This window comes from Sceloporus occidentalis, unplaced genomic scaffold (assembly GCF_023333645.1).
Source record: "Sceloporus occidentalis isolate IW3139 unplaced genomic scaffold, rSceOcc1.0.p SCAF_63, whole genome shotgun sequence".
Taxonomy (NCBI): Eukaryota; Metazoa; Chordata; class Lepidosauria; order Squamata; family Phrynosomatidae; genus Sceloporus; species Sceloporus occidentalis.
This window is the reverse complement of record NW_028317043.1, coordinates 3510973-3534002: the sequence shown is the minus strand read 5'-3', so window position 1 is coordinate 3534002 and position 23030 is coordinate 3510973. Positions and strand designations below refer to the sequence as shown.

Here is a 23030-nt window from a genome sequence, read left to right as displayed (position 1 = left end):
TGCCACCCTAAGCCAGGATACATCATTATTCACAGACATGCTTTAGGGAAAAAACAGCAACATTTATACAAAAAAATAATAACCCACACCAATCAGTTTGCTGATGAATTTGCTCATTTTTGTTCATTCTTTCTTTTGTGCTAAATGTTATTCTGCCAAATCTTAATCTAAAATCTGCAGATGTCTTTGATAAGAAGCAGGCAGCTTCATCACTCCCTCATGGAACATCTGCCTGTTTGATTGATCTGCAACAGACTACATCTTTTATCTGAGCCAAAGGACATCATAATGACCCAGCATATTAAGGAAAGCAATATTAATGTTACGTAAGAAAGCTCTGTTTTGTAATACCAGCCCAATCTCTCTGCAATGTCATCTTCATAAAATCTTTTTTATGGGATCTCTTTCAAGATACTTAACAATATTTAGAGAACATATCTTATTATGAATAATGTAATGTAACGCGTGTTGGAAAGAGCTTGATACAAATCAACACCAAGCAATACATGAATATAATTGACTATTTGGTCTCACAGACCAAAGTGTATAATCATTTTTCAATCAAAATGTGCTGATTAGTATCATATCCAATGTACAGTGGGTGATAGGTCACTGGAGTATCCCCATAAACTTGATGATTAAGAGCGAAACCATTAACTATTTTTCATTATCCATTAACGTCTTTGTTATTTTCTCTAAGGGTGGTTTGGAATCCAAAGAAAAGAAAAGATCCAAATAAAAAGGCCATGACAGAGTTGGCTAGCAGAAAACCACAGTACACATTATATTCATAGCGTTTGACCATGCAATTGAGTTTGAACAACTGTCTGGAACATCTCCCTTTAATTATCCACAACCTATATGAGTGGCTTACTGTCCCTACAATATATTTAAATCTGAACATTAGATCAAAGTTAGCTTTATTAAAAGCCAAGTACATCCAATAAACTCAATTTCTCTGGTTTTTTTTTTTTTTGTTTTTTAAATCCCTTTTCATATGAGTGTTCAGTAGCACAACAAGGTCACATAAAGGAAAATTCCTGGATATATTTACATCTCACATCAAATGCCTATGGGTTATACATTTGAGGCAGTATGGTCAGTATTTGAAGCCAAGAGAGATCAGCTTTTCATGTTTTGAAACATGCAGCAGCTTAACATACCTATTTGGCATATAACCGACTCATGAGATTCACCATGAATAGTTTCCTTAACCACAATTTCTTTTTGTGAGCTCCCATATTTTTTTTCCAGCTTTCTGAATTGGAACGTGGCTGGGTTTTAGTTTCCTTGCGATAGCATAACAGAGAAATCACTCAAGATAATTGTCCGTTAAGACTGGAAAACATAATTTATTATCACAAAATATTTATACCAGAATAACTTAGAACAGTACAAACAATGGTGAAGTATTCTATTTCAGATTCACACAAGCATGAATGTTGCCATACTGAAGATTTAGAATACTGTAAAGACATTTATGAAAACTTCAAGTAGACCAATATTCATAAGATGCAGTCACATAGGCTTTCAAGAGCTCATACTGCGTTGATCTTGGTCCACTAATAGGTATCAATCAAGTTGAGTACTCGATTCAAGCTTATGTGTTTTTAGAATAACTCGTTTAGAGGGATCAGTTTCCATCAGATCTCGCAAAAATGTAAAATGATAAGAATCAATACAACGCATACTTCATCAGTTTATACAGTCATTACATATATATTGCATATCCATTTGGCACGTAAGTAAATGGAAACAGACATTTAGAGAAAAAAAGACTTTAAAAATATATATACAAAATAATATGTCCATATGAAATTGTCTTCATGATACAATTTAAAAAGAAATGTGTTCATCTTATATAAATCCCATTATTAGACAAGGTATCAATATTGCTTCAGCACAGAACGAGCTGGTTGATTGTAAGGCTATAATGAAATATTTGAGAGCGTGACATACCGGTCACAAGTAATTACAGCATGCATTTTAATTTTACTTTATGTATCACAGGATCTCATATCATATCTCCAATATTATGTCACAAAAGTAACCCCAAGCTATATATTACTTACGGTCCTCAACATATAATAAGCTACTAAGAACCAAGCAGCTTTGGTGGTTATGTATAAAACATTAACAAAACGGGAATTAAACTACATACAGGAGAGCAATCCAAGGATATGTTTCCAAAGTCATTTTCATTTCTCCAATGGTCACCACATGCAGGCTTTTTGACATTTGTAATTATGTGACATTTGCTGTATATGATTGTAAAGTTGCAGTTCCCTTAGTAATCAAAATGCATGTACAATGCATTCATTTTGTAACCTACCTGGCACTGGGCTTGGCACATGGACACTATTGATTTGCAAAGGATCACAATTGCATTAATATAGGTACAGTACTTACTGAACTGTAGAAGCTGTGTTTTTAGTATTATTCTTTTATTTTGTATTTATTTTACTAATTCTGAACAGGGACTTTGTTAGTACCACTAAATCTCATAATGGAACATTATTTAGTAAAAAATACCGAGATATATATATATATATATATATATATATATATATATATATATATATATATATTGGTAATTAATAATCTTGATCATGCTATGTTTAATTGAAGACTTTAGGATGATACTTGTCACTGATACATACACACAGTATCATACTAGAAACATTGATGCCATCCAAACCAAAAAAAGGGAAACACAATGTCCACTCTCATGGCACCTTAAGAGATGGACTTGATCCCCCACCTCATCTGTGGTACTTAGAGGTAGTGCGATAGATAGATATTGATTTTATTTTTTAATAATTAATTGAAGATCCATCACTTAACCACCTCCATCAAATAACACAAGGAGTAGAAGAGGGATTGAGTACATGCCTCCACAAATGGTAAGCTGATTTTCACCCATCTATCCCACTGGGCACATATCCCACCCCACACGGGATGAAGGAAGAATAGGAGGCACTCATCTGCCTCTTTGGTTAAGAGAGGGTCTTGGGAACAACATTTTTATTACCTAATTTTGAATAAAATGTAGTTGCAGCCAAGGTCATGAGGGTTGTCAATGAACTTTGCATCTACTCATAAGCAACTTGTATATCACCTTGACTTTGGTCAAGTCTAATTAGTAAAGTCTAACCTTTACCAACTAGAATCAAGCCCAATAACACCAGACTACAAATAAAAAAAATATTAACAATGGTGCATTTTGTGCCGTGGATTTGAGGAGGTGGTATATTTTGTTATTCAGATTATGTAGTTATAGGAGCTCCTGTATGAGTTTTACCTTCTATGTTTTTTGCATGAAGACAATTTAAGGAACACTTATCATTTAATCTATATAGTTTTTCCTTGCACATGTAAAATCATTCAACTGACACTCAATCTAACTGCCTGAGAACTGTATTTATACATATGTTTTTCTACACTAAAAAGAAAGTAACTTTTGTTAAAATAATGTTTTGTTTTCAATGAAAACTAGATCAAAGTAACAAGCTGCATGGGAAAAATGTTCTTACTCTTTCAAAAAGAGCAATGCCAGACACAGCTGTACTGGAAGATTCCTTCATGGTGGTCACATCAAGCTTGTTATTACCCAGCAATGGAGCTCAAAATGTGTTACTGCTCCAAATGGAATTATGTAGCAAATAGAAAAGATCTTCATCTGAGTTTAGTTTATCCAATTGGATGACAGAACAGGGACCATTTTACACCCTGCACAACAGGCAACATATAGAGACAGATCTTCTGCATTATATCATGGACTGGAATACATCCATTTGGTTTATGGACAAGAGTGGTTGGAGATGTAACTGGGAACCATAAAGACCTATGTTTTACATTTGCTCACTGATGTCCCATGTACACCAAGGTCTCATATTATCTACAGAAGTCAAAACAGTTCTGCAATATGAGTTTGCAGATGTTCTCCTATTCATTATAATATTTATTGAATTGTTTGTACCCCTTTATTCACAATGCTCTGAATAGACAACTTTTGGGGCTTAAAGCAAATTTAGAATAAATAAAAAAAATCTGACCGAATAAGCTGAGAAGGTTTCAGGTACATAAGTGAACCTGTTGATTTTGGCCTATGCATTGTGTGGCAAATGCTTACAGGCCTACTCTGGATGCTCCTCATAGTCACAGGACACATCTGAGACTGGATGCCTATTCTGGCTGAGCTCCGATGAACACTCAACATAACAATGTGGCCTTATATATGTCTATTTCAAACATATTAAGCTATGGAAGGAACTGATATCAAAGGAGAGATGGCCATGGTCAGTTAAGTTATCCACCTCTATTTGATTACATACCAAAAAGGCAGTTGTGTGTTGGTTGTGTTGTTTCCACTGTGAAACAACATGTTTCAGCTGTGATGTTATAAAATGCTCTTGACAATTCACTTGGCAGATATGGCTGGGAGAGCAAGCACTGGGCATTAAGGTAACTTAACAAACCGAATCTGAACCAGAACTGGCTCAAAGTGTGTCCTTGGCCAGATTGCTCAGTTCTACAAGCAAAATAAGCTGAAACCACTTCTGATCTCATCTGCATACACTGCAACAATGTCTATAAATTGGAAACATATCTACATGACTTACAGATCACTACCCTGCCCCATGTTACCTGTTCTACATAGCGCACAATATCACTGTTATGATGAAAAGGTCTACAGCTATCTAGAAGTTGTGAATGAGATGCGGATCCATGAAAATCACTTTAACTATGAACGGGCAGAAATGTAGACATATCAGAATTAATTAATCTGGAATTTATATCTTCTTTAAAAAACAAAACAGCATGACTCACCACCGATCAAACATAACACAAAGATATTTTTTGTTTTTAACACATTTTTTTTTCAATATTGATACATTGTAAAGAACACAATGCGTCCATTTTCATTATAAACAAAATTGACCATTTGCTTTTATAGCACAGGTAGTTTTTACTTTAACCCGACTAAAGGAAGTCCAAGATTAAATACAGGAAGACAAAGCATTATGGTATTCATAATTTAAGGCATTCATATTTGATATCATGCCCACGTTGTAGCTTATTTCTTTAATGCAAGGCACGTATGGTAAAAGCAAGGCAAACATTTTTTTTAATTAATTAAAAGCTGAATATTTATGCCAAGTAGCATAAAATAAGTTAGTATTTTGGTTAAAGTTTAAGACATTAAATGTTTTATGTCCTGTGGAAACTGATGAAAAAGGAAAATGTATCTTATACATATGGGTCCGAATCTCAGCAATGGCTGTTTAACAACCAAAATGTGCAGAGCATGTATCTCGTTCACTGTCGATAAGTCCGAGGCTGGTCAGACTGTCCAGTTATTAAAACTGCTGGAGAATCGGAACTTTGACAGTCTTCACTTCTGATATATGCGAAGATTTCTGAATGATGCAACTTGTTGTGCCCTGAAGTTTATCTTTGCCCTGCGCAAGGTTCGTTAAGGCCATGGCTGCGTTGATTTCCCTCCAGTACGTTTCATCTTTGCTGGCTCCTTTTTTATTAACTGCACTAGATTAAACGAAAGAGACACATTAGTCAAAAATTATTTTATTTTAAAGGACTAGATTATCTAAAGCTGGTTTAGAGCTGGATTTCAGCCAATGTCAGAGAAGCAGAGCTGAGGATCCTGGGAATTGTAGTTCTACAACAGCTTTGGGGGCTTGTCTTGGTTTTGAAACAAAATTACCTTATCACATTTGTGAATATTAATATCTGATAATGTTTAGCAAAACATTTTCTACCTATGAAGTCTTCAAGCAATAAAACATCACATTTATTATTTAAGACATTCTTTATCGTATGTACCAGGAAATAATATATATATATATATATATATTGTTTTATAAAGCAGTAAAAAAGAATTTACTCACCTTTGGCATTTATTTGGTCCAGACTCTGAAGTATCTAAAATAAAGCAAATGGAATATTAATTAAAATCCATTTGAAACTGAAATATATCACATTTCCTTAATATAACAATTGAGACAAAACCATTGTTCAAAAATGATCTATACCTCTATTTGTGATTAAACTGTATCAGATAAATATGAATAATCAGAAAAAAAGTATGGGATTTATGTTTATTCTAGATTCTCTACATAACCTATAGAACTGAAATTGTTTACATAAACGTTATAGGTATTAAAAGAGAATATCAAAGACCCTGGATCCACCATTGCTCTCGGTAATCTGCACATTGGATCTAAGGGACAGGGACTATGTCCTTTCCTGAATGTACACTTTTTACCCAGTCTGCCCACTTTCAGTCATTTATTTTCCCTTTTTTGCTCATGCCCGTCCATGTTCTCTCTGTGCCTTTTCTATTTTGGTTTAATTTTTTTTTTTTTGAGAACCAAAGAGGACCATGAGCAGTGATCTTGAGAAATGTGTTGGAACATTAAACTGACCCAGGCTGGGACTTTAGCCTTCAGGCTGGGGTGACATATTTTAATAAATACTACTACTAACATATTTTTTTTCTTTCCTATTGATTCATTTCTATATTTTGCAATACATATGGCAGAAGAAGCCAGAATAATGATCACACAGTATGTTTCTAAAACAGCAGTATAAATATGAAATATATATATATATATATATATGTAACTAAAACAATTCCCATGTGATTGACTTATGTTATTGAATTTGATATGAATTAATGTAGAAAGACTATTTTATTTATAAAGGCTATGCCTTTCTATTGATCCATTTAGAATAATTAAGCTAATAATTTATGGTTGTCCCATTTCACCTTAAAACTTAAAAAACTTTTTTCAATGGTGTAATATCTGAATTATGTTATTTGTTTATTTTGATAGACAAAAGGGTTATTAGAGTAACAAAAAATGTGCAAGACCATTGGTTACACAGATATGATGTCACATTTGGACACCATGTGAAGAAGCTCAGATCTTTGTGAGATATTATTATTTTGACCCAGGCGCAGTATTATATCTGCCATACTGAATACTAACTACACAATATCCCAGACTAGTAACATCAGGAGTACGGTGACACCAAGTCATGACATCACTAGGTTTTTCCTTTGTGTAATGCCATTGCATGCTAATCTTTTGTCAGTCCCAATAAACAGGATATTCACTGGGAAACCCACCAGATTGTTGGGACTGTCCTCGGAATCATTGGCAGTCATGCATCCAGTCTATTAGTTCACAGTAGAAGTAGTCCACAGCAGGTATAGTGCCAGAATTGCCTCATAATTAATTATTTATGACCTCACTTTCTAAAGAATTCTCCTCTGTTTTATCCTTGGTGATGAATTTTGAAGCTTCACTATCCAAATCAGAGACTCCTAGGAGAACCATATCATATTCCAATATATTATTTGTTGACTTACTTAGTGCCATTTACTGTTTAATATTGAGTCATTACTTTACTGAAAGGGTGGTAGATAATCAGAACAGCCTCCCAGCAGACGTGGTAGAGGCCAATATAGTCAGATAATTTACACATGCAAGGTATAGACATATAGCTCCGGAATCTATGTCAAGTCCAAGGGCTGATAAAGGTCTGAGCCTTTACATCAGGAAAATGGGCAGACTAGATGGGCAGAATGGGTCCGATTCTCCATCAAATTCTATGTTTCTATCACATTCCGCAGTGCAGTACACTATAACAATATTATGGCCACAAATTCGATTGATAGCCAATAGTCTATAGCATGGTAATATAAGAGCACAGAACATTCTTTAATGGTAACATATGCAGACCTGAAAGCAAATTTCTGCATAGGATCATTAGAAATTTGTGTAGCGCAGCAGGGACTGGCCAGAGGCGCAGAACAGCCTGACGGCTTCTTGCCTGTATCGTTCACTTAGTTTATGGTTGCTGCAAAGCAGCGAAAACACAAATTAAAGAGCAGAAAATTGATAAAATATGCCCTGAACAAGCTCACCAAAACACAACAGTAACTAAAGTTTGTCTGCAACACTTTTAAAAAAAGAAAGAACTCTCCCCTTCATTGAAACCAGACTGCGGAGAAATGACGCCGTTTCCAAGGTCAGCGGGTGCTGGCAAGGCTAAAAAAACATCACAGTCCAACTTGCTTATACCGAGACATGTTTACATAGACATAACTCGACAAAACCTGCATCTAATTATACCGCGCAATCATCTGTGCGCGAGCTGCTAACGACTAAGCCCCTGACAGGTATAGGGTCCAAAATAAGCCCCCCATATAATCGTCACACATGCCGTGACAGAGAGCGGCTGTAGGAGGGACAGTACCACTTTGGGACCCATATCCCTCTGTCAAAGTCATGAGTTTGTCTTTCTTTGGCCAATTAAGTATAGTATAACTTAGCTTGGACTGTCCTCAGATGCCTTTATATGCCCACCAAATAAATAATCTATATAAAATCAAGGATTATACATTTAAAAATGTAAATGTATAAATATATTACATTTTAAAGCATAAAAATAGCACATCAAAAAACTAAAAACCTTCATTTAAACTAAATTAAGCCCAGTTTAAAAACTCCTATTTATTTTTAGTTATGAGTGCTCCGGTTCCCTAAACAGTTCTAGTATATTACATGTTCCAAGTCTGCAGAAATAATATGACATTTGAGCCATTTCAAAGCATAACAGTTTCTGCTAATTTTATTTTTTTTCATTATACAGAATAATTCACATACATCACTCACAAAAACTCAACCAGACATTCAAGTTATATAATTAGTTATTTTAAGGAATTTCTTACAATTTTATTACTTTGCCCTTTGGTAAAGTCAGAGAACACATTTTAAATAAATTAGTCTATGAATGGAAATCAGCAGGGTAGGTCATGACCCTGAAATTGTAATTCTCCAGAAATCAAAACTATTAAAGTACGGTTGCCGGGGATGTTTTTTTTTGGAAACCAAAGATGATCCGTGCAGTTTGCACTTTTCTCCCGATGAAACTGTTAAAAGATTAAATATATTTTGGTTTGAACATAACATTGTAAATATGAGATGACCATTTAAATATATTAGTAATTTAAATATAGCTCCCACTTTTATTTTTTGAAAGAATACTGTATTACCTTACGCCTCCCGTGACCCGTGTTTCCCAGCGGTGACCTAGAGAAGCGGCGCTTCATCCAGGGTCTCCGGGCAAAACCTAAGGAGTTCCCTGGTATGATGGGCAGATACATAATGATGTCACTCTCTGACCAAATCACGAAATCTAGAATTTAATTTTTCTTACAGGTAATGAATATATTATTTAAGGGTGATATTAAACAGAATAAACCAGAACTTGTAAGAAAATCCAAACCCCCCCAAAAAACAAATAGAAGGTGTGCTACATATAATAACACATAAAAAATATATATGCTCCAGTTAATACTATACAACACCAAACAACTTAAAAAAAATAATTTGGTAATATAAGTGAATTTCAAGGCATGAAGCTGAAGATTTATAGCCCATCTTTGGAAATTATTTTTATTTTCGTATTCTCTTTTATCACTTAATTTTTAAGGTGTTTGGTGTTATATGGTATACACTAGAAAATATATATTTTATATATGTGTTATTATATGTAGCACTTTTTTTTAACTTTTTTAAATATCTAAATATATCTAAACACATTAATGTTCCTTTAAGGTCACTGTGATACACCCATATCTATAAATTTTTTTAGAGAAGATGGACTATTATGCCTCTTTAATAAGGATTATTTGGGAGTTATTCATCAAATGTGAGGGTACATTTTTTTTCTTTGAATTATAAAAAAACACAAAATGTCAACATCTCAGTGGTAGTGATGCCATGTATCAAGATATGTAACCATATTCAATATTTTAAGTTTCCTACTCAGACAAAAAACTGTATTCAACAGTAATGCCAGGCCATAGTCGTAGAGAATTATGATTTTTATTATACTTTTTAATAAATTATTCCAAAGTAATAAAATATTTAATTCTAAAAGCGTGCTTTATATTTAAACATGGGGGAAACAAGGTGCTTGGCAGTCACTAGGCATGAGGGCGTTCCAGAAGCGTGGAGTCTCAGAGGTACTGATTAGATATAGCACTGGATCCAGAACGTGACATACCAATAGTAGGAATTAAACAACAGTCTTTGTCCTTGCAGTGAAAAGGTTTGCAACGTGTAATTGCTGCTTTAGAAGAAGTAAAAAAAAATACCCCAAAGACAGAAAAAACTAAGCCGTTAGAAAATCCAGAACAGCATTGGAGAAAAGATGAAATATTTGGAGAAGGATTATAAAGTAGAAAATTCTTTTTTTTGACAATATCTACATGGATCAAGTATTTGTGAGATCAATAGGAAAGACTACACATTTTGGTGTATGCCAATGTATGCAAAATCAGCCAAGGAAGAAACACTGGTACCGAACTCCATGAGACAATCTTATCATGCATCATGTGCTTATAACTATGATGTATTTATACATCATTAAGAAGGATTTTGCTATCATTTACTAATAATATGCAATATTGTTATCAGAATTGTGTGTAGCCCACTTAAAAGCCAATGTTATAGACTGCAATTAGTTAAACATAGCAGCTCATTGCCACGTCACAATAAATGAAAAGCGTTACAATGAGGTCTGGCTTTTCATTGTTTCAACATGTAGCAGCCATATAAATACTGATAAAGATATTATTTGGACATTGGAACCCGACATTTGTGCACGATAACACATTATGACTTTTATGTTAATCAGTCGGACAGCATCAACAAACAACATGGTCTCACCGAAAGAACTTCAGGCAATACAGCAACTCTAAGGGCAAATTCGATCCAGGACAGGAGACTTCAAAACAAAACCACATGCCAGAGTTCTTGAGCAAGCTACTAAAGTATTCTCCTGCCAAGCAGATAAGATAAAATGTTGGAAAATATCTTCCTCAGCATGAAGATGGAATTGTGACTGTCATCCAAAGGAGACAGGGTGTTCTGATGTTGCAGAGAACAAAGAAACCCCACAGTGACTGAAAAAAAGAATGTTACCATTACCAAAAACTAGTAACATGTCTCTAAAACAGATGGTATCAGGATGACGTAGCAAAGACACATAGGACCAAAAGTACACACTGTATTCGTCTTTATAAGAGACACTTTACTAATGTTACCATAGGTGAGATACTCCATGGTTTTTATCATATTATGAGACCCCCACCAATATTTACGCCATAATGGGGTGAAAACCAACCAGTAGTAGTTTCCCCTATTTGCAAGGACAATCTCTCTTTGGCATTCAAAGCTCTCTGTCAGTGCAATGAACTCATTCTATGGGTTTTACATATTTTTCTTTTATGCAGCCAGATGTTGGGCATTCTGAAAACATCTCGGGGTCCATTCACTAAAGAAGGAGTTTGCAGCAAAGTTAAAATCTCAACCACCTTATTATGCATAATTATGGGCAACCTCCAGTGAGCTTTTCCTGCTGGAAGGGCTGATCTGGCGCTGTATACTGCAAAGCTAAATAATTCAGGAGAGTTTTTAGAAATCACCTGCATTACCTATATTTACTATGCAGAGCCAACTCTGACCTTCTTGCTGGAGATGCCCACCAGAGCTTGCCCTTGGAAATGATATAGGGATCAAAGGCTCCACACTCCTGCAAACTCTCTCTTTAGAAAATAGATGCCCTATATCCATAAATTTGTGCCAAGGTTAGCTAAATATGTACAAATAAATATTAAAAGTTTAATATGTAATAACAATATTAGAAAGCCATACCTTTCTTAGTAAATTCATTAAAGTGTTCAAGTGCCCAAGATCAGGACTAAGAAACCTCACGGGGAAAGTAAACAGTAGTATGGTAAGGCCATCCATAATAAACCTCCACCCTTTCCCACACCTGGTGAATCGAAGCTCTTATGTGACAAGCAATCCAAGGATTCATTCGTATGAAATGCAGCCCATCCAAATTCCCAATAAAAACATCAATTGCACATTTTTTTTATTTTTTTTTAAATCTCTCTGGCACTATATTGTTTCTTAACACTGTAATTGCTTTGTTCAAGCAGAAGTAATTTGCCCCTTTAGATTAATAAAAACAGGCAATAAATCAGCAATCTCAATTTTCCAGTAGAAGCTTTCTCACTGTCTGAAAAAGCTGGCAGCGTCTCCTCTTGCATAGTCGGCCATGTGCATTTCAAGATGGCTATATATAGCAGTGGAAGTGAAGATAAATTCCACAGACCAACCCAAAGACTTCTTTTTTGGAATTCTTCAGGGAGACCAAAGGAAAAAATGTGTACTACATCACAATTATTCCCTTTTGAAGAATGGTGCGAAACGCGCCAGATAATCCCACATCCATTAGACTTGTTCTAATGTATTTCCTTTTAATGACCATGGCAGTCATAGCAAAGGCTTAATTTATTTTCCCTGTTACATTAGAACCAAGAACAGGTGGATGCCTTTATACTGAATAATTACAAAGAAGCCAAATATGTTTCATTGTCATAAAATCTATTGTGTCCCAGGTCATTTCCAAATACTGCAGTTTAACTGAATATGTGTTATGTATGTTTGACTCACAATAACAGGTGTGGCCAAGAGGTTAATTTCCAATTCATTACGTACCAGTATGGATAAATATATAACTAAAGTAAAATGTACAACGTGCCAAGTTAGTGACTTAAAAAGCTGCAGCAATCCCCCAGTGTCTCCAACTATAGTAGAGAGGTAAGTATAAAACCACACAGAAAATAAAAACAACTTATCTTTCGAATTCCAAACAGAACACTGGTGTACAGATGGCTGGAAATGTGTAAAATTGACATAAAAATAATAAAATATAGTGTAACATGTTACAACACCAAATAAAACTGTGGGGTTCTTTAAAATTCAAAGGCCCTCTTTTAAACAGCACAAGTTGAGGGTATACACACTGAAAAAGCCAGTGAAATAAGAGTGAAACTGGACTTGGTGATCATTGTGGATGTTCAATTATTTACTTACATCGCTGTCTTCTGATTCTGTCTGAGATACATTTGGGAACAGATGTGACCCAGTGCGGATCTACTCATGTGACCCATGACCCAAATGTGACCCAGCTGCCGTATCTAGAGCCTCTAGGGCAAATCTGGCATAATGGCATAGATCCCATCTTTCTGCTGTCTCGCTCGGCTCATCATAACTCACTGTGCTTACTGGTAACACACATGGCATATGGAATCACACAAGTCAATCAAAGGCAGAGACAGCAACAAAAATGTAAAACTACACTTTGTTAAAAAATTTATAATATGTCTAATTTATGGGGCATACCTAAATTCTAATATGTTTTTTTTTTCATAGAACTTTGCTCACTGTACATATTGAAACTCAAATTTAATAACAGTTTAAATTACAAGTCAGGGAAATGGATCAAAAATCCAAGTATCATCTCAAACTGTAGTAAGAGGCTCCCACGTTTTAACATTAAAATCTAACTTTTTTAAATTATTTGTTAAAATAAATATAAAACATTACCGGTTGTCTTATGCTGCAGAATACTATTTGGGACTGCACCATAGAGCCCAGTCACCATTTGTTAATATATCCTTAACTGAGTTCAGAGCCTTCACAAAACCACTAAAAGAGTGGTCAATAGTTCTTTTTAATTTTCCTTGGGCAATTTCTTGATATCCCCCAGAGGGGATAGGGTTTTCAGCATGATTGGGGCTATATATATATTTTTATTCTGTTAGGGCCGTGTATTCTGCAGCATTACACAGCATAATGAAATCACTATTAAATGTTATCTTATTGTCAGGTGCAGGAGTCCATTATTACAACTTTAGCCTATTCAATTAGCATATAATTTGCACCAACCCCATGATGCTGAGTAGATCTAGTATATATATTCTATTTCTCGTACATTATATTTTGCTTCCTGGACATACCTCAATTTCATATTTATTTAATTTCCATCACTGGCAATGATAAATCCATTAAACTACAGGAAAAGTGTCATTAATGATTTCCATAAAGACCCTGAATGAAAGTCACCCTAATGCTCTATTATCATTTTGGCAGGCAAACGTGAAGCGGTAACACAAAACCAGTACAATCACAGAAGCACAATGTAAGTGTTAGAGACAGCAGCCTATCCCCCTAACGATACCCTTGGATCATGGACAAGAATGTTCAACGGATCTCAAGCCAAGACGTTTAGGTGAGGAACTGGAGAGAAGAGATCATGAATGAAAGCACAACCCACCTAATAGACTTTTTAAAACTGAACTTAATATGGCAACTTTGTGGCAAAGTGATTGGAACAGCGTGACTGATTATTACCTATGTTTGGTTGTATTATGGTAAAAAATGAATTAAAAAAAATCTTATAAAAATGTAATTTGATAATAAACTGCACATCTTTCTCCAGAGCTATAGACAGGCGAGGTACCGGATACATCACAAACGCTCAAGCACTTGTGATAACTTAGACCCAAAGAATTATTAAGAGTAATAGGTAATGTTTGGACCAGAGGAAGCCATTCATTGCTATGCTACTTTTTCCACAGATCTCATCCTCCTTGTGGAAATAATGCCTTACGTTTAAACCACAAATGTCCAAAACAATCATATTTATTGGCAAATAAGCTAAAGTTGGTCTTATTAAACAAAGTTAATTATGTTAACTTAATGTTAATTATGTCAGCGTGACGGTTCCTTTTAAATACTCTACAGCACTCTCTTACCGAATGGAAGTCACATGACTCTTTACTTGTATCCCATGATAATAATGTCACACTTTAGCAAACAGAGTTTAAAATATAGAAAGCTCACAATTCTTTCGTATTTTAAGATACTCGAACGGATCCATATTATATTTCATGTACATAAACCATAGCTCGTACTTCAGCATTCCTTACAACTACATGTTAAAACATGGATATTATTCTCCAAAAGTAACTAAATGCTATTTTTTTTTTTGCAACTTGTTACAAATAAAAGACATAAACGTTGAGCTTTTAAAAAGAAAATACCCTTAGTTACATAAAAAAATATTTACTCTAAGCAATGAAACCTTTGTCTTTTCTAAAAAAAAAAAATTTTTAAACCAGCTAAAAATGGTTACGCAGCGGTAGTGTTATGTGTGTCTGGACTGGATGCACAGGCCTTCCATTGCTGGACATTATTCAAAATGAGAACGCATGGACAGACTTATTTTTATAGCTTTCCAGAGTTCAGTCCGTGTCCCGGGTGCCTTGTTAAATGAGAATAACTTTAAATGACGAATATATAAAAACATAACAAGGAAAGTATTTATAATAAATAAAGGCGTGCCACTGTTGCAAATAAGCGAACCAAATAAAATACTTATTTTTTTCATAAAGGTCACCTATAAAGGGCATTTGTATATATATATATATATATATATATATATATGTGTGTATATCCCAGGTGCATATTTAATTAACCTAGAACAGTATAGATTTTCTTCCTTTAGCAGTCATGACTAATAATCAGATTTTATGTCATGTTTCAAATATTCATATTTCAGGCATTAACCGACTGAGCCGGCTTGATCACAATGCAGTAGTGTGCAATGTTGTGGTATAATATTGGGGTTGCTGTACGTGTACAGTTACGGTTAAAGGGCAACTGTGAGCCTTCACGCCTTTTAGAATAACTACTTTCATTAATCAGAGCTACCTATAGCTCGTGCTTTTAGTTTTTCAATCAGTTTAACTGTTCCGGTGACATTTAGACTAGGGCTGCAACTAACGATTATTTTAATAATCGATTAGTTGGCCGATTATTTTTTCGATTAATCGATTAATCGGATAAAAAAAAAACAATATGCAAATTTTTTGTTTATTTAAAATAATTTAATGAACTGGATGTTAAAAAACAACTTAAAATTTACATTAACATTCTTATTTTGTTATGATGTAATAAAAAAACAATATTTTCAAAGTACAAAAACCCAAACACAATATTTATGAAACAAAATAACCCCAAACATTCTGAAAAGAGGTGGACTATTACTGTTCAAGAAACTTTGCCCCAGCCCTGGCACTTTGCACCCAGCACTTTGCACCCAGCACTTTGCACCCAGCACTTTGCACCCAGCACTTTGCACCCAGCCCTGGCACTTTGCCCCCAGCACTTTGCCCCACCCCTGGCACTTTGCACCCAGCCCTGGCACTTTGCACTCAGCACTTTGCCCCAGCCCTGGCACTTTGCACCCAGCACTTTGCACCCAGCCCTGGCACTTTGCACCCAGCACTTTGCCCCACCCCTGGCACTTTGCACCCAGCACTTTGCACCCAGCCCTGGCACTTTGCACTCAGCACTTTGCCCCAGCCCTGGCACTTTGCACCCAGCCCTGGCACTTTGCACCCAGAACTTTGCACCCAGCCCTGGCACTTTGCACCCAGCCCTGGCACTTTGCACCCAGCACTGTGCCCCTGCACCCAGCCCTGCCCCCACATTCTGCCCTGCCCCCACACTCACACCCTGCCCCCACACTCACACCCTGCCCTGCATCCACACCCCCACTCTGCCCTGCACCCAGTCTCCCACTCTGCCCTGCACCCCCACCCCCACCCTGCACCCAGTCTCCTGCCCTGCCCCCACACTCACACCCTGCCCTGCATCCCCACCCCCACTCTGCCCTGCACTCAGTCTCCTACCCTGGCCTGCCCCCCCACCCCCACTCTGCCCTGCATCCCCTGAAACCCCACCCCCACGAACCGCTCTGTGCGAACGGAGCCCACGCACAGAGCGGACCGCTCTGTGCGAACGGAGCCACTCGCACAGAGCGATTCGCACAGACATGAAGAATACTTACCTCCGGAACGCGTCACATCCGTCACGGAACTAAAAGAAGGCGGAGAGTGCAGTAGCGGAAGTGGGGAACGCTCGCGGAGGTAAGTAAAAGGAGCCAACAACGAATCGATCACTCGATTAATCGATAACGGAAATCGTCGACAACGATTTCCGTTATCGATTATTATCGATTTTATCGATTCGTTGTTTCAGCCCTAATTTAGACTATATTACCATTGGAAATCCTTTCAGATACCTTATTGAAAAATCCCTGAATAAGCTTTGCCAGAAAGTGTACTTTTTAATAGAAAACACATTTTGATGTGGGAGGAGCCTAGCATATCAATTATCGTTAAGTAGTTAAGCTATCGTCCCGCTATTATTAAGCTGCTGATTTTTGCTGATTATATGCGTCTATAGGGGAGCAGGGAGATAACTTTAGGACAGGGAATTGATTATATAATGCTTGGTTTGCCACATTTTCCAGCATATCTTATCTTTCTTGAGGTAAACTTTTCAACTAAATAAAACAGGAAAACTGACTACAATAAATAAATTAAAAACCTACAGTTTGGACAAAATGAAGCAACTACCAACATTTATGAGGAAAGCTTCTCCGCTGGGAAATTAATTAGACAATTTAGGCCCATTTTAACAGATATTTAAGACAGTATTTTACACTGAAACATTACAGCAGATAGCCTCAGTTATCCAGGAAAACGAACACAAAATATGAGCTGAAACACAAAGCTGAACATGTTTCAACTATTTTACTAAAGGTTTGGAGCCTGTCGGTGAAAATGTTTCTTTAAAGCAGCAGGAGAAGTGAAATATGTTGTAATTTGGTCCCCTGTCACGATTGTTTAGCACAGCTGTTATTCATCCACTGTACTCGCGTTTCTATCCAATAATTATTGATATAACCTTTAAGAAAAAAAGGCTAAGAAAACACCTCCAGTGCAGTTGCCGTGAGATGCCCCATTAATCGATAATGCCGTTTGCTAAGAATAAAGAAAAAAAAAATAGTTCCAGAAAAAAAAAAATAATAATAATTTTTGGCAGCAAAATGAAATTATTTCACTCTTTTTTTACTTCAAAAAAAATTCCCATAAGAGCCTCGTCTGACAAAAAAACTTTAGTTTTTCCACTGGAAAGACAAAGAAAGGTCTAGCGTGCGCTGCCACATGCGAAAGTACGCTGTAAAAGTCTATACTTTCCAGTCACGTTTTCACAGTGGCCTATTTATTAGCTGTTCTACTGCCAAGTTCTACTATTATCATAACTATAGAACATTTTTACTAAACCAAATTATATTTAACGTTTCAGCCGAAGAACTGCCGCTTTTACAAAAAAAAACAACAAAAAAAAACCCCATGATTCAATGGGGTGTTGTAATAAGTTAAATATTCGCAGCGGACCGTATATCACAGAGAAGTGCTTCTTACACTTTTTCAAGGCAGCATTCCTTCTGCTCTTTAGTCGGAATACAAAATTGTTGCATATCAATATATTCTGGAATGCTTCGCTTTTAGATCTTGATGACCGTGTTGTATTTGATTTGGAAGCGAATGAATCCTAGAAGACGTTATTTATTTATTTCACTGCGTTCACATGTTACAGAAACGGGATTTAAAACGCTGGTTTTGATCCCAGCATCACCATTAATAGTGGAATGTCTGGATCGGTTCAGAAGGGTCCCTATAGAGATGCACTGTATATCCAGACACATTAACCTTCTGGGAAACCTTTAAATAAGCTTTGCGTTGTCAACTGACCTCGCTGTGTTTTAGCAAAGAGCACGTACTTTACAAGAATGAAGAATATGATACGATCAAAACTAATCTGAAATTAAAGGGGAAAAATCTGTTTCATTTCATAGGGCGTATATTGTATTCATATTGTCATTTAAAGCATAAAATACGTGTCCTATTTCGAGCATCTCTGGATCTCCCACATAAACAAACAGCCTGTAACATCACTTTATGGATGAACAGCAAACATGTTTAGCTCCTATTAGGTGGTCTAACCACTGCATATAAGCAAAAAAGTAAAAAAAAATATCAATATAACGTAGATTAGTCTCAGTTAGTCTCATACGTTTAGGCTACTCTCTACAAATTCAAATGTTTATTTTTCACAATAGAGTGTCTGTAATGGTATCCTACAATTTCACAAAAAATGACTTCTTGGCCATAGGACCATACCTGGGATTTAACCTGGGAATATCTGCACCTCAAAGTGAATGACCAGTACAGCTGGACGGAAACTTTCATCCATATAAAAACAATGATGATGGTGGGAGGTAGACCATTCCACTCCATGGATCTCCTATGGAAAAATTTACTCTAGCGACCCCAACTCTAGCGATCTCAAGATGTTCTGATTTAATGATACCGGAGCATCCCATCTGTTTTTAAATATTCAAATACAGGTGACTTAATTAAAATAAATAAATAAATAAATATATATATATATATATATATATATATATATATAGCCATATAAGTTAATGGATATTATTAGAACAATTTAATTGTCACAATAAATGAGTCACTACAATGGAATTTGTGTGATGGACCATGAAAGGGTTAATATCTCAGGGTCAGTTCTAACGCATATACGTGACATATTCAAAAATGGAAAATGATTGTATGACGAGCCATTTCTCCATTTAGAAACTCCTCTTGTACTCCAGAAATATATTCCCCCCCCATCGTAGGTCCATGCTAACAGCAAAAAAACACCCTTTATTTTGCTAAATGTTTGGTTTGCAGTAATGAGTTCGATCAAACGTTTTCTCGGAAACCTCTGAGCAGATTTATTGCTGAATTTTTAATACCGTCATAATTAATATGGTTACCTAAAATGTGAAAAAAAAACTAAAAATAACAGAGAAATGGGAAATCAAACACTGCAGAGGAGTTTTTGTAACCTTTTAATAAAGGTTATAACAATAATTATTGGTTGGTACTGTAAGTACAGTAGATGAGGAACAGCTGTAGACCATACTGGCAAGTTACCAAATTGTTAGATTTTTGACCAGGTCCTGCTGATATTAGGTAGAAACCCTTTGAACTCCCAGATATTTATTGGCAATTACTAAGTACACACTCAGTTTGTAACTGTATTCCATGTCATTCCATTTAATACGTTGTATTATTATTAAATACGCTATATAACACTTTGTTTTTATAAGGCAATTAGGATATGAAGAATTCAGAGGTTACTGCAGTAGTAGTGGGTTTGTATGACCTCAACTATATTTGTCTGTCAAATGATATCAACTATGACCAACAGAGACACTAGTCTAATAATAAACATTAATCTTAAAACAATGCTGACGCATATACATGATTTGGTCTCTTTAAGAGATTAAACATGAGCTGTATTCTTATGGGTGATTGCCATTGACGTGATTCTTAGCGGTGGCTCAAAGTGCAACCAAACGGGCTTCTCACTATGCGTGTTAGTCTAGAAGAAGTTTTAGGGAAGTTTAGAAATATGAGGGCTTTTAATTCAAATAACAGTGTATAGCTGGTGTACATGCTCATGTTTAGGGGTCATCTGCCCCTGGTTTAGAGGGCTGCTGACCTCACAGAACAGACATGTAGGCTTCGTCGGCTTAGGCTGGTAGTACACTGAATAGGTACCTGAAATAAACTTCCGGTAAAGGAATTGAAGAAAGTTTGGGATGTGCATAAAATTACAGCATGACGTGAAACTAGTATCTAGGACATACTAGATGGAGCAACCGGCCAGTTTCTGTCTTCACCATCTATGTAACAAAAGCATCTTGGATACATGGGATATGAAAGTCGCATAAACCTAATGAAGACGTGATTACTGGGATAAGTTTAATTACCTAACAGTCCAGATAGATTTAATCTGTTACCATGATTCTAATTCATATACTCCTCTATGAACAAAACTAGACTACCCGAGAGTTCCAAGAGTTAAACATAATGCACCATACCACCAGCAGTTAAATTGGTAGAAGAAAAAAGTATTCTTTTGAGGAAAGGGCAATAAAGGGATACCAGACAGCAAACAGAAAACAACTAACCACAATAATAAGGGCTTGGAATGTATTCCTCAGATTATACATTTGAAACAGATTTCAGGGAAATTTAAAAAAAAATAAAAAACAGCAATCCTGTCCCCCACCAATTCTGGATTTACACAGCTGTTACGTGCAGATAATAAGTGTTTGAGTCTACTGTGTGCGTTGAGTTGTGAAGCGAGTAAACAGTAAGTATTAGCCCAGGACTGGGAATCGCTCTCCGACTCTGAGGACTGTTATTAGAACCATTTGCTTGTCACCGTTAGAGAATCACTAGAATAGAATTGTTGTAACACACTATTAATGGGCTGATGTTTAAACAGACTCAAGATCAGCTAATTTAGAACATTCCCTTGTATATTAGTCTCTGGCTAGCTTGGGATGAAGGTAGTTTCAGCTCCTGGACAGCTGAATATACACGTATACCCATGTTCCCTGGTGTCTTTTTTGTAGATCTAGCCAAGAGAATGACCATAGTGAGACTCTGGCCTGACACATCAAGGGAAATATAATAGAATTACGTTCCTCTTCCATCAATGTATTGCGCAACTTGATTCTAAACAAGTATATTATGGGCAGGGCTGGGCTAGGGATAACGAGGCAGCTCTGGCACTTTAAAGCTGGAGGCCGCCTAATGACTTAAGTTCAGTTGTGCGGCCACCATATTCAGTAGGTGGCCGCACCCTGCAGCACGCGATCTGCCACTGGAGCAACCTACTCGGGTGAGTAGGGGGTGCCGTCAGCCAGCGGCTCAGTGGGCATTTGCCCAGTGTGCTAGGTGGCCAGTCCAGGACTGCTATGGGGCAAATATTTCTGTATTTTTGAATAATTTCTATTTCCTACAATAGAAGTCTCTTAAAAGAAAAAAATATATTTTTTTTCACTGATATTAAATACAGTATTATATAAAGCAATGTAGTGTAGCACAACTTTGCTTCATAAACTTCAGTAATAATAATAAACTTCATACAATAGACCCCATCTTCATTCTAACAGACCTGCTTTGTATTATGCATCGAAGATTAGATATATGCATTAGCCGTACTTTACTAATTACGTGTTCTTTTCGGGGGAAAAAGCTGTGAGCTTTAATAATGTATGGTAAAAATTAAAAATGCCTTAAAAACCTTGTAACAAAAATAAAGAGAGTTAAGACACCTTTTCCTATTACAGTCACATGATGTAGGTTTCTATAAGTACATTTCTGTTAACAGCATTACATAGGTTTATGGAGTGTATAGAACTGAAACATATAGGATTTTACAAATGGAGTAAATCTACTCTAAGTGGACAAAGTATGCGTAAGTGACTACAGTAGCTTAAAAAACATATCCATTTTATAACTTACATAAGACTTTTTTTATAAAAAGTTAAAATACGTGCCGAAACAAAAAAACAAGTCCGTACTAACGTGAAAAATTAAGTCAGTAAAGCACTCCGAGAGTAAAGGGATTATTTATAAAATAAACAAATCCAGTTACTTTAACCCATCTGAGATTTAACAAAATCTGCCTATTTAATGTTAAAATAAGGCATTCACTTTATCCAGCATAAGACATACCATTAAAAACACCATTCATTTCTAATAGTTATTTCTTGATCCAGGTAGATATTAATTCTAGCCCCAGAATTAATACCTTATGGCCCTATAACAACAAACAGTCAATTTTTGGATATTTTTTTATAATTTTTTTATAGCAAATAATGATGACTGAAATTTTCTGAAAAATCTTTCTGGAACAAGATCTGCCTACATTCTGCTATTGGACAAATGGACAGTAACTCCTATGATGTACAGTCAGCCTCTGGATAAGTGGATATGATCTCATGATGCCAGAATATTACTCAACGTTTTATCATTCTACAAAATGTTTTACTTGAATGTTCAGTTTCTTTTCTTTCTTGAAATGGACTTAAAATGTTTCAGCTACATACATCTGTCAAAGAGTTCAAATTCAGTTTACCTTCTATAGCCATATTTGTTTTAGCCGTTCTCATTCCAGGTTTTGTCCTGCCTCCACCCATTGTCAGATTTATTCTCTCTCTACTTTAGTCACACTAACAAATGCAAATACGGTACATCCACTAGGGCACCCACTTCCAAACCACACGATCCATTCCACCTTAACAGACGAGCCAAAGATAATTTCTGTCTGGAACAAAACACCTTCTCAGAAGTACCTAAA

At 36.0% G+C, this 23030-nt stretch overlaps 1 protein-coding gene across 1 annotated transcript in view; it reads right to left on the bottom strand.

Moving 5' to 3' along the window:
• Positions 1 to 5360: 5360 nt before the first annotated feature.
• The window catches only part of LOC149287196 (homeobox protein Mohawk-like), a 42408-nt gene continuing 24738 nt past the window's right edge, over positions 5361 to 23030 (bottom strand). The window contains exons 5-6 of the mRNA XM_089493172.1: positions 5910 to 5943; positions 5361 to 5547 (exon numbers count right to left, since the gene is read on the bottom strand). Coding sequence (XP_089349298.1) covers positions 5361 to 5547; positions 5910 to 5943 — 221 coding nt within the window. The remainder of the gene's footprint in view (positions 5548 to 5909; positions 5944 to 23030) is intronic.